The sequence below is a fragment of the Dryobates pubescens genome, chromosome 35, assembly GCF_014839835.1.
Source record: "Dryobates pubescens isolate bDryPub1 chromosome 35, bDryPub1.pri, whole genome shotgun sequence".
Lineage (NCBI taxonomy): Eukaryota > Metazoa > Chordata > Aves > Piciformes > Picidae > Dryobates > Dryobates pubescens.
The window spans coordinates 7,351,694-7,363,431 of NC_071646.1; the positions used below are offsets into that span (position 1 = coordinate 7,351,694).

Genomic DNA, 11,738 nt, shown 5'->3' on the forward strand with positions numbered 1-11,738 from the left:
TGGCTCCATCTCTGCCCTCTGCAGCCCCAGCAGCTCCTGGACACCATCTGTATTCCTGGCTCCATCTCTGCCCTCTGCAGCCCCAGCAGCTCCTGGACACCATCTGCATTCCTGGCTCTATCTCTGCCCTCTGCAGCCCCAGCAGCTCCTGGACTCCATCTGCATTCCTGGCTCCATCTCTGCCCTCTGCAGCCCCAGCAGCTCCTGGACACCATCTGCATTCCTTCATGCAGTGCCAGGTGAGGTGGTCAGCCCCTTGCTCCCACCACCTCCCTCAGCCCCAGCTCCACTGCTGGGTGATGCTCACAATCCATCAGCCACCACCTCCTCCTCCTCCTGCCTGGGACTCCCTCTCCAAGCCCCCACTGCAGGCCCCTGGGGATGGGGAAGCAGCACAACTCCAATCCCTGCACTCCCCACCTGCACCTACCTCAGCAGCCCAAGCTCCAAGCCATGGGGAGAGCACTTCTGCCTGCACTCAGTGCAGGAGGACTTGATTGGAGATGGCCAAAGCCACCCCAGCAGTGGTGTGGCTGTCCCTGGCACCTGCTCCCTCAGACACAGCAGGGCACAGGGCAGCTCTCCAGCCTGGCACTGCCTGGGGCAGGTTCTGCATTCCAAACTGGAACTGAGTGGTTCAGGAGTTGAGGGTGGTCACTGGGGATGTGTTTCAGGAGCACCTGAAGGCAGCTGGACCCCTGACCCAAAGCTGGCAGAAGACATCACTTGGCACCACTGTGCCTGGCTTTCCTGGCCAGCCTCAGCCTACAGCACTGTGTGCAGGAGAAGCAGGGCACTGCCAGCCTCCCTGCTGGGCATGTGAGGGGAGGAGCCACCCAAGCTCTCACCTGCCAAAAAGCATTGGCACCACCATGCTGCAGCCCCCCCTCCTTGGCAGTGTGACCCCCAGCACCTTCACCAGCTCTCAGCAGGCTGCAGCCAGCCCCAGACTGGCCCCGAGGCCAAAGCTGGGCACTGGGTGGGGAAAAGGGTCCTGAGGCTGCCCCTGCCACCTCCCCTGCACCCAGCCTCATCCTTGTGGCACAAAGGGTGCCAGCCCCAGCACCCAGGGGTGTTGGCAGAGCCCCTGGGCCCCGGGGGAGAGGCAGAGGGCAGTGCCAGCAGCAGGCATCCTCTGAGCAGTGCAGGGAGGGCTGCTGGACTGGGGGCACCTCGGGGCTGGGAGCAGCAGAGCTGGAATTTCAGGCTCCTGCCTTTGAACTCAGGCAGCCCCAGGGCATCTCACTGGTTTGGGGCTCAGCCCCAGCTCTGCTGGGTGTCCTCAGCTCAAGGGTGCCCAGGAGTCAGCCCCTTCCTGCAGCTGCTGTGCTGGGAGTGCTGTGAAGCCACCAGCTGCTGCTGTGCCTCAGTTTCCCCACCTCCAGGGCCCTTCAGAATGTTTCCCATGTGTCCCCTACCTGCTTTGGGGCCTGCCTGGAAGCACCTTGTGAGCCTCCTTGCACCCCTAACTGTGTGCAAAGAGTCAATAGGAGGCCACAAAGGGGGCTCAGAGGGTTGGGGCACCTCTCCTAGGGGCACAGGCTGGAGCTGTTCAGCCTGGAGAGGGGAAAGCTCTGGGGAGACCTTAGAGCAGTCTTCCCCTTCCTGAAGGGGACCTACAGGAGGGCTGAGCAGGGGCTGCTTCCAGGGGCTTGGAGTGCCAGGATGAGAGGCAATGGTTTGAAACTGGAGCAAGGGCAGATTGAGGTTGGGCATCAGGAGGAGGTTCTGCACTGTGAGGCTGCCCAGGGACGTGGTGGAGGCTCCATCCCTGGAGACATCAGATTTGGTGTGTCCCTGGCAGCCTGAGGTAGCTGGAGGTGTCCCTACTGACTGCAGGGGGCTTGAACAGGATGGCCTTGGAGGGTCCCTTCCAACCCAGTGCATCCTGTGGCTCTGGGAACTAAGAGCACCTGGTGGTGCCCAGCTCCAGTGGTGCTCCCAGGGCCCTTCTCCCCCCGTGCTGCTTTCCCCTGCAAATCTGGCTGCATCCTGAGCCCTGCCTGCAGCCTGAGCCCTGCTTGCATCCTGAGCCCTGCCTGCAGCCTGAGCCCTGCCTGCATCCTGAGCCCTGCTTGCATCCTGAGCCCTGCCTGCAGCCTGAGCCCTGCCTGCATCCTGAGCCCTGCCTGCAGCCTGAGCCCTGCTTGCAGTCTGAGCCCTGCTTGCAGCCTGAGCCCTTCCTGCAGTCTGAGCCCTGCCTGCAGCCTGAGCCCTGCCTGCAGGACAGCTTCCCTTGGGTGAAATCACCACATCCACCCAACCTCAGCCGTGGATGCCAAGCCCCAGCCATGCCAGCACCCTGTCACTGGTGGGGGGCATGCCCCAGCCATGCCAGCACCCTGTCACTGGTGGGGGGCATGCCCCAGCCATGCCAGCACCCTGTCACTGGTGGGGGGCATGCCCCAGCCATGCCAGCACCCTGTCACTGGTGGGGGGCATGCCCCAGCTGCCAGCCCTGTCCCTGCTCTGCTCTCTGGCTGAGCCCCTTGGTTGCTTCTTTGCTTTGCAGTCTCTGGGTGACCTTTTCCTCTGCCTGAGGAACTCACTGACAGGCAGTGAGTGAGGCCCTCCTGCCTCCCAGCTGCTGGCACAGCCTCACCCCCCAGCCCTGCTCCCAGGGGCACCCTCTGGGGGTGGGTCTGGCAGACTTGGTGTCTGTGCAGAAGAAACTCTCAGACCTGGGGGACACCTGGGACAGGCAGAGGCTCTGGCTGCAGCTGGGCTGCAGAGCCAGGAGGAGGTCAGGATGGGGATGGAAAACTTTGGCTTTCCCACAGCCAGACCTGGAACACCAACACAGCCTTTCCCCTGCCCTTCCTCTCCCTCTGGTCACCACCAGCCTCTGCTCACAGGTACCACAACCTCTCTGCTGCCTCACAGAATCACAGAATGGGTTGGGGTAGAAGGGACCTTCAGAGCATCCAGCTCCAGCCCCCTGCCATGGGCAGGGACCCCTCCCAGCAGCACAGCTTGCTCCAGGCCTCATCCAGCCTGGTCCTGAACACCTCCAGGCAGGGCACAGCCACAGCCTCCCTGGGCAGCCTGTGCCAGAGTCTCCCCAGCCTCACTCTCCACAATCTCTTCCTCCTCTCCACTCTCAGTCTCCCCTCTCCCAGCTCAAAGCCATTGTTCCTCAGCCTGTCCCTCCCAGCCCTTGTCAGAAACTCCTCCCCAGCTCTCCTGGAGCCCTTCAGGTCCTGCAGGGCTGCTCTGAGGTCTCCCTGCTGGAGCCTTCTCCAGTCTGCACAGCCCCAGCTCTCCCATCCTGTCCCCACAGCAGAGGTTCTGCAGCCTCTGACCATCTCTGTGGCCTCCTCTGGAGCCTCTCCAGCAGCTCCAGGTCCTGACTGTGTGGAGGGTCCCAGACCTGGCCATGGCACTCACAGCCACCATGACCATTCTCTTCCCCATTTCCTTTATACATTATACATATACATAGAATAAACCAGGTTGGAAGAGACCTTCAAGCTTGGCAAACAGCAAACAGCTATTTGCTGTGAGTGCAGAGAAGCTGAAGTGAGGAGTCAGAGTGCCCCAGGCTGGCTGGGATTCAGAAGAGATTGGAAACCCCCACACTGGGTGCTCCCCACCCCTGGGTGCTGCCCCACCATGGCACAGGCTTGGGGTGCTTGCAGGACTTGGAATGAGCCTCAGTGAATCCAGGAGCTGGGGAGCTGCAAGCAAGCCCAGGAAGGATCCTTGCTAACCAGCACCTTCCTCCTCCCACAGACAGCCCCAGCCCCTCCTCAGGTGTGTGCAGGGACCTGCCTGGGGGCTGGTGCTTGTAGGTCTCTGTGCCTACAACACCTCCTTTGGGCAGGGGGCCAGGTCACATCATCCCTGGAGCCCACCATGCTTTGGTCCCTCTGTCCTTGCCATGGCACAGGGACAGTGCAGAGCTCTGTTGGTGTGGGGTTGGGAACTGGCCTCCTCTGCACCCCTCCAGCTTGGACCCCCCCACTTGCCTCTGCTCACAAGCAGGGGAGTTTGTCAGCAATGAGTCTCTGAGGACCAGGGATGGCCAAGCAGCCTTCCCTGGCTGGAAGAACACCACAGTGCCCAGAGAATCACAGAATGCATTGGGCTGGAAGGGACCCTCCAGGGTCATCCTGCCCAACCCCGCTGCAGGCAGCAAGGTCACCTCCAGCTGGAGCAGGCTGCCCAGGGACACAGCAAGGCTGATCCTGAATGTCTCCAGGGATGGAGCCTCAACCACCTCTGGGGCAACCTGTTCCAGCAAAAATCCCCCCGCAGAGAGCCAGCCCAAGCCTGGCCCTGCACGGTGAGCGGGCTCGGGCCATGCCGCTGTCCCTCTCCAGAGCCACGCCGGCGCTTCCCCTGGCAGGAGCACGCTTCCCCTGGGCCCCGGCGGGGTCTGGCAGAGGCAGCGGTGCCGAGGCCGGGACCCGCGGGGTCGGGCACGGCGCTGCCGGTTCCCACGCAGCCGGCAATCTCCGGAGGGATCTGCAGAGCCCGCGGCCGCGGGGCCGCGCTCAGGCTCCGGCTTGCGGAGCTGGCTGGCTCCAGGCGCCGGCGTCGGCGCTGCCTGTCGAGGCAGAGCCACCCCTGCCCCAGCCGCCCGGCCGGGCACCGCTGCTCCCGCGTCGCCTGCCCGCCGTGGGAATCCCCGGGGACGCGGCAGCAGCGGGGCGGGTGCCCGGAGAGGCTCGGGGTGGCACTGGGGGCGTTGGAGCCCGGCTGTGGGATGCTGGCTCATTTGGGGGGGTGCCAGTGACCGGCGAAGCTCTGGGCAGGATTTGTGCTCTCCCCACACCCTGCGGGCTCCCAGAAATCAAAGCAACACCAAGAGAAGCAGCAGCAGGTCCTGTTTGGGGGGATTCGGGGTACAGGGGTTGAAGGTCCCCATGGCGCTTCCCAGAGTCCCTCATTAGCCCAAGGACAGCCCAGGGCAGGGCAGTGTCCAGCAGCACGGCCGAGGCACGGCACCATCAGGGTACGACACCCAGAGGGGTCCCCGCTGCAGCAGCAGCTCTCCAGCCCCTTCTCAGCGTGGGGGCTCAGGGGGAGGATGTCCCCAGTCATGTCCATCTGTCCCCGTGTCACTGGCGGTCGGGCAGGGCTCACCCTTGCACTGCTTCAGCCTCATCCCCTGCCCCGCAGGAGAGGTTCAGGAATCAACCGAGGTCCCGGCCGGGCCAGCTGAAGGCTGAGGAGCCTCCAGGCAGGGCTGTCTCCTCCTGCCATGGCCGCAGCCCCAGGTGACTGTGTCCTTTGTCCCGTCGCGCCAGCAGGATGTGGCTTGAGCCAGCCTGGCTGCCGCGGTGCCTCTGTCCTGCCCCGGGTCGGGAGGAGCCAGCGCCCGCACTGCCCTCCCCGGGGCCTCCGTCCCTGTCCCCGGGCTGCAGAGCGTGGTGGCCTCACTTGCCTGCCGGGATCCCGTTCTCCCCAGCGCCCACCGAGCCGAGGGCCATCTCCATCCTGCTCTTGGGATGCTTCACGGCCACAGGCTGTCCCACCGGGGCTGCGTCCAGGTGCACCACTGAGGAGAGAACACAGCTGTGACCCACCGGCCAGCACCAGGGCATGGGGCACGACCCAGCCCCGAGGGGAGCTGGGGAGCAGAGCCAGCAGTGTCCTCACCCCCACCCCACGTGCAAGATGGCAAAGAGCTTCATACCCCTTGGGGCCACCCCAGACAGACAGAGGGAGTTCCCTCTCCAGGGATGTGGGGAGGTGAAACCCAGTGGGGACGCAAAGGGCAGAGCCCAGTGAGTGGGGGGGGGGGGGGGGCATGGGACCACCACCCTGCAGACCCCTCCGTGTCCATGGGCCCCCCCCTCTGTGATTCCTGTGGGGGAGCCAAACCACCCAGAGATCAGAGAATCACAAACGGTCTGGGCTGGAAGGGACCTCCGAAGCTCATCCAGCCCAACCCCCTCAGCTCCATCAGGTCACCCAGGGCCCTGCTGAGCCTCACTTGACCATCAGGCTGCCCAGAGAGGTGGTCAAGGTTCCTTCCCTGGAGACACTCAAGGTCAGGCCCTGGGCAGCCTGACCCAGCTGGGGCTGACCCTGCTGACTGCAGGGAGCTCAGACCGGACGACCTTTGGAGGTCTGCAGGGATGCTCTCCAGGGATGGGAACCCAAGCACCTCCCCGGGCGCCCGCGCTGCGACCCCGCAGCCCGAGCGCCGTGGCCCGGGGCGGGGGCCGGGGGGTACCTGCTCTGCAGCTGTGCCTGGCACGCACCAGCTGCACGGCCTGCTGGTTCTTGAAGCGCACCAGGCCCATGGTGATGGCGGCGTTCCAGCCGGGGTCCTCCTGGGCGCAGCGGAAGTCGATCTCCAGGCTGTCGTCCATCACGACGGTGAAGTAGATGTGCCTGGCCTTGCGCTCCACGCACTCCACCGCCTTCATGCGGGCGAAGCTCAGCTCCTTGCGCCGCGACCCCTTGGGCTCGAACAGCTGCAGCCCCTTCTCCGTCAGCAGGCACCGCTTCTTCTTCCAGAGCTGCAGCAGCCCCCCGCTCCGCTTCTCCAGCACCCCCTCCCTCAGCACCTTCTCGGGGGTCATGGCGGCGCCCTGGCCCCTCCGGGATGCTCAGCGCCCGGCCCGGCTGCGGCTGGGCATCACCCGCTGGGCATCGCCCGCTTGGGGGGGGTCCGGCCCTTCCGCCGCGGGGGGAGAGCTCCCCGGGGCCAGGCGCCCCCAGCGGCCCTGCCGCCCCCGGGGGCACTCAGCGGCGCTCAGAGGGGGCGAGGGGGGGATGCCCCATGCCCGCCAGCAGCCCTCTCGCCGGGGCTCTGCTCCCTGCCCGTGCCGCGTGTGGGATCCCCAGCGCCGCGCAGCCAGGAGCTGTCGCTACACGCCCGGCCGCTCTCCCACTCGCATTCCTCCACCCTCGCCCGGCCCCTCCTGCCGCACAGGCACCCTGCCTGCCCAGCCACCCTCCACGCCCAGCCACCCTTCACGCCCAGGCGAAGCCCGGCCGAGCCCAGCGCGGCCCCGCTTCACCTGGGAGGCGCTCCCGGGCTGCCCGCGGGCAGGCGGCGCCCCAGGCCCTGCTGTCAGCAGCAGGATGGGGGCAGGGGTCTGCAGGGCAGTGTCGAGGCAGGGCTTGGGGACCTCTGCATGGCAGCCTGGGCATGGGGTGGTGCAGTGCCAGCGTTGGGGGCTGTGCAGTGCCAGCTGGCACAGGGCTATAGGCTGCAGTGCTGGTGGGGACAGGGGTTTGTGGGGTGCAGCACCAGCCAGGCTCAGGGTTGTGGGGTGCAGTCTGACCTGCAGAAGAGGTTGTGGGGTACAGTGCCAGCTGGGATGGGGGCACTAGGTGCAGTGCCAGCCAGGGAGGGCGGTAGGATGCAGTGCTGACTGTGTGCAGTGCCAGCCACAAAGCCATGATGGGGTGCAGCTACAGTCAGGGCAGAGGGGTATGGGGTGCAGCACCAGCCAGTGCAAAAGGTTATGGGGTGCAGTGCCAGACAAAGCACAAGGTTATGGGGTGCAGTGCCAGCTGGGAGGGGGGCTATGGGGTGCAGCACCAGCCAGTGCAAAAGGTTATGGGGTGCAGTGCCAGACAAAGCACAAGGTTATGGGGTGCAGTGCCAGCTGGGACAGGGGGCTACGGGGTGCAGCATCACCCAGGAAGGGGCTGTGGGGACCCCAGCTGGGGGCCCATGACTGGGAGCAGATGCAGACAGATGTTTGTTGTCACCACAGCTGTGCAGGGCTGCCCTGCACTGGGGACAGCCCTCAGCCCCCACAGCTCACCCAGCCTTGCACCTCAGGGCACCCAGCCCTCAGCAGAGAGCTCTCATCCCTCAAATCCCTTGGGACAGGGATTGGAAGCCCCCATCCCACCAAGAGGCCCAGCAGCCCCCATCCTCGTGTGACCTGTGCAGGGGTGACACAGCCCCAGAGCAGGGCCAGGGCAGCACAACCCCATCCTGCCTGTGCCCACCCTCCCCTGCAGCCAAACACTCAGCTCCTGCCAGCCCAGCTCGTTCCTGGCCACCACAGCTTTGACTGTTCCTGTGCCAGCTCCTGGCATACAGGGGTTCACCTGGCACTGGGGGGTTCACCTGGCACCGGGGGGTTCACCGTGCCACCAGCAAGGACATCTGGGGCCCTCATGCTGGCCATGGGCTGCCACAGCCTGCTGGGCTGCTGGCAGTGCCCCTGGGGAGGGTGTGAGTCCCTTCACACAAGTGAAGTCTGGGAAGAGGACAAATCCCCCCTGGGGACGTGCTGGGGTCACTGTCTGGGGCTGGCAGCCCACAGGTTGGCCCACGGCTCCCTGGCACACAGCCACTGCCCTGGCACTCACCTCCTGAGCCCCCCTGCTTGTGCCCCTGCAAACCCCAACCCTCTCAGTGCCCCCCAGCTGGAGCCCCTCTTGCCGCAGCCCCTCCATCACCCCTGTCCCTGCCAGGGGCGCTGCCGGCAGCCGGCGTGGCCGGGGGGCAAGTCTGCAGCCCACGAGATGCAGCTAATTACGCCTCATTAAGAGGGCAGGGCAGCGGCTGCCGCAGCCAGGAACTGGTTGGTGCTCCCCGGGGCCAATCCCGGCACGCTGGCACGGAGCCGGCTGGCCCAGGAGAGCTGGGTTCCTGCTGCCAGGTGGCCCTGCTCCCCTGCAGCCCTGCCCCCAGCACAGGGCTGGGCACGGCCGGGGGGCGGCGCAGCCCCGGAGGGCACCCCGGGCACCCCGGCGCTTGCCGGAGGAGCGGAGCAGCTCTGTGGGTTCCCTGCCCAAGGGAGCATCCCAGCTGCTTTCCCACGAGCTGGTGAAGCTCGGATCCAGGGGTGCTGAGCCCGGGAAGGTTGGGGGGGAGCGGGGTGGGAGCAGTTTGGGGGCTGTCCCTTCTGGCTCTGCTCCAGCGAGCTGGGAAGTCCGGGGCCAGAACTACTCATTCCCTAATTCTGGTGCTCCGGCCAGCCTGGTGTCCTTCCTCACCAGCCTGGTGTCCTTCCTCACCAGCCTGGTGTCCTTCCACACCACCCTGGTGTCCTTCCTCACCACCCTGGTGTCCTTCCTCACCACCCTGGTGTCCTTCCTCACCAGCCTGGTGTCCTTCCTCACCACCCTGGGCAGAGCCAAGGGCTGCCAACCTCGCCCTCCCCGAGCTCCCCCCTCGGCTGCTCGCTGCCTCTCCAAGCTCCAGCCACCAAGGGAAGGTCCTCTCCCCACGGCTCTGGGTGTAAGGAGTCTGACACAGCCTTGCTCCACTCCTCTCTCCCCGGCTGTCCGTTCCCAGCCCCGCAGGGCACAGGGCAGGTCCTGCCAGGCTGCCTGGGAGGCTGACGCCGCAGCTGCTGCCCTCCAGCAAACCCAGCAGGACTCCCTGCCCCGGGCTGCCGGCGAGGGAAAGGCTTTGCCGCTGTCCCCACCCACGGCCCGGCCCTGCCAAGCCCTCACGGGCAGGTAACGGAGCTGCAGGGGCTCTGCCGGGAGGAGCTGGGGAAGGGTCTGGAGAGCAGGTCTGGGGAGGAGCAGCTGAGGGAGCTGGGGGGGTTGAGCCTGGAGCAGAGGAGGCTGAGGGAGACCTCATTGCTCTCTGCAGCTCCCTGAGAGGAGGCTGCAGCCAGGGGGGGGTTGGGCTCTGCTCCCCAGGCTCAGGGGACAGAAGGAGAGGAACTGGGCTGGAATTGTGCCAGGGGAGGCTGAGGTTGGAGAGGAGGCAAAATGTCTTTGCTGGAGGAGTGGTCAGGGCCTGGCAGAGGCTGCCCAGGGAGGTGGTGGAGTCCCCATGGCTGGAGGGGTTGCAGCAAGCTGTGGCCATGGCAGCTGGGGCCAGGGCTTGGTGCCCATGGTGGGGTTGGGTTGGGCTTCGCCTGGATGCTCTCAGAGGGCTTTGCCAACCCAAACAATTCTGATTCTCTGATTTCCTGGTTCTGTAAGTCCTGCCCCAGGCTGGCTCAGCAGCTGCTGTGGTGACGTTCACAAAGCAGTGGCAGTGTGGCATCCCCTGCTGGAAGGTGCCCTGGCACCACTGGCAGTGGGGCTCCAAGGGCTCCAGTCCAGTCCCTCAGCGTGGCACCAGCCTCACCAGCCTCCAGGCTGCAGGGTGCTCAGCCATGAGTGACCTTCTGCTTCATCTCTTGGAGGCAGCTCTGGGTCCCACACCCACTGCTGGGTGCTGCTGGGTGCTGCTGGGTGCTGGAGGCCCTGCTGCCCCTGGCAGGATCTGGACAGCTCTCAGGTGCAGGTGTCCAGACAGGTCCAGCTGAGCAGTGCTGGGCTGTGCCCATGCTTGGGGAGCAGGAACCAGCAGAGGGTAGCAGATGGTCACAGCCCTCCCGCTGCAGTTTGCCCAGAGGGTGCCCACAAAGCAGCTCTAATGCCACCCTGCTTCTCCTGGGCCTTGCCCCACCACCTCCCCCAGCCCACACCAAGTCCTCAGGCTCCCCAGAGGGGTTGTGGAGTCTTCTCTGGAGCCTTCCCAGCCCTGTCTGATGTGTTCCTGTGTGACCTGTGCTGGGTTCTGTGGCCCTGCTCTGGCAGGGGCTTGGACTGGGTGATCTCCAGAGGTCCCTTCCAACCCCTGACACCCTGTGAACCTTCCTCAGGCTGTGCAGCCCCCTGCTGTCCCCAGGCCTCTGCATGGCCTCTGTGCCTCCCTAAGCCACTCTCAGGTGAATGCTGCAACTCCAGCAGCTGTGCAGCACCAACTGCAACCCCCCAGGGCAAGACCTTCCCCCCCAGACACTGTCCCTGCTGTCACCTGGGGCCTTTGGTGCTGAAAGCTCAGCAGAGAGCCATCAGCCTGGAGGAGAGGGCTCAGGGAGAGCAGACTTCAGTTTCCCACTCTCTAGGGACGGCTGTGGGGACAGGAGACACAGCAGTGCATGGCCAAAGGACAAGCTGGAATGGGCACAGGTGCCACAGGGGAAACTTTGAGGCATGCAAGGGGAAGACCCTCTGGGTGTGAGGTGCAATGCTGTGGCAAGAGGCAGGGTGGTGGCACCTCCATCGCTGGAGGGTTCCCAAACCTGACTGGACACCAGGGGCTCTGCTCAGCCTGAGCTCTGGAATCTGAGAGCAGAGTCTGGAACAGACCTTTGAGATCAAGTCCAACCATGGAGTTAGCTCTGCCTTGAGCAGGAGGTGGAACCTGAGACCTCTGCAGGGGTTTTGCTCTCTACACCCAGCCCCAGTCCAGCCTTGCTCCTGGCTGTGAGCAGGCCCCCAGGAGCAGATGGCCTCTGTGGGGTCCCTCACACAGGTGCTGTGTCAGCAGCTCCCCTCTCTGGCAGAACCCTCACCAGCTGGAGGAGGCTGCAGCCAGCCTTGTTCTGGCTTTGTTGGCTGAACAGTGCCCCTTGGGTGCAGCCCCTGCCTGTGGCACCCCCAGGTGAAAGCCTGCAGCAGCACAGCACCCCCCCAGTCACAGAGAGGGCAGGCAGCTCCTAGCCCCCAGCCCAGCTCTGCCAGCGGGGAGCAGGGCCCTGCCAAACCAGGGAGCCAGGTTTTGGTCTCCACATCAAGGGGGGGATGTGAGCTACAGCTCCCAGCACTGCTGCCCTCAGCCTGGGCTGCCTGCTCCACACACCACAGCTGCCACCTAACCACACACCCCAATGGGACCTGCTGGAATGTGGGTCCCAGGCTGGGAAACTTTGTGGGGGCAGCTTTTGAAGGAGTTTGGAGACCTTAGTTCCCATCTCAGCTTCAAAAACTCTGCTCCCTGCAGCTCCCTGAGAGGAGGCTGCAGCCAGGGGGGGTTGGGCTCTGCTCAGGGGATAGAAGGAGAGGAACTGGCCTGGAATTGTGCC

The 11,738-nt window shown here is 65.2% G+C and overlaps 1 protein-coding gene across 1 annotated transcript; it reads right to left on the reverse strand.

The window, feature by feature from the left end:
* Positions 1–5,289: 5,289 nt before the first annotated feature.
* On the reverse strand, positions 5,290–6,536 carry PHLDA3 (pleckstrin homology like domain family A member 3). Its single transcript, XM_009899786.2, has 2 exons — positions 6,185–6,536; positions 5,290–5,503 (listed from the first exon to the last, which is right to left on the reverse strand). Exons 1-2 carry the CDS (start codon positions 6,534–6,536, stop codon positions 5,382–5,384), a joined length of 474 nt encoding a protein of 157 aa, XP_009898088.1. The 3' UTR covers positions 5,290–5,381.
* Between the last annotated feature and the right edge of the window lie 5,202 nt (positions 6,537–11,738).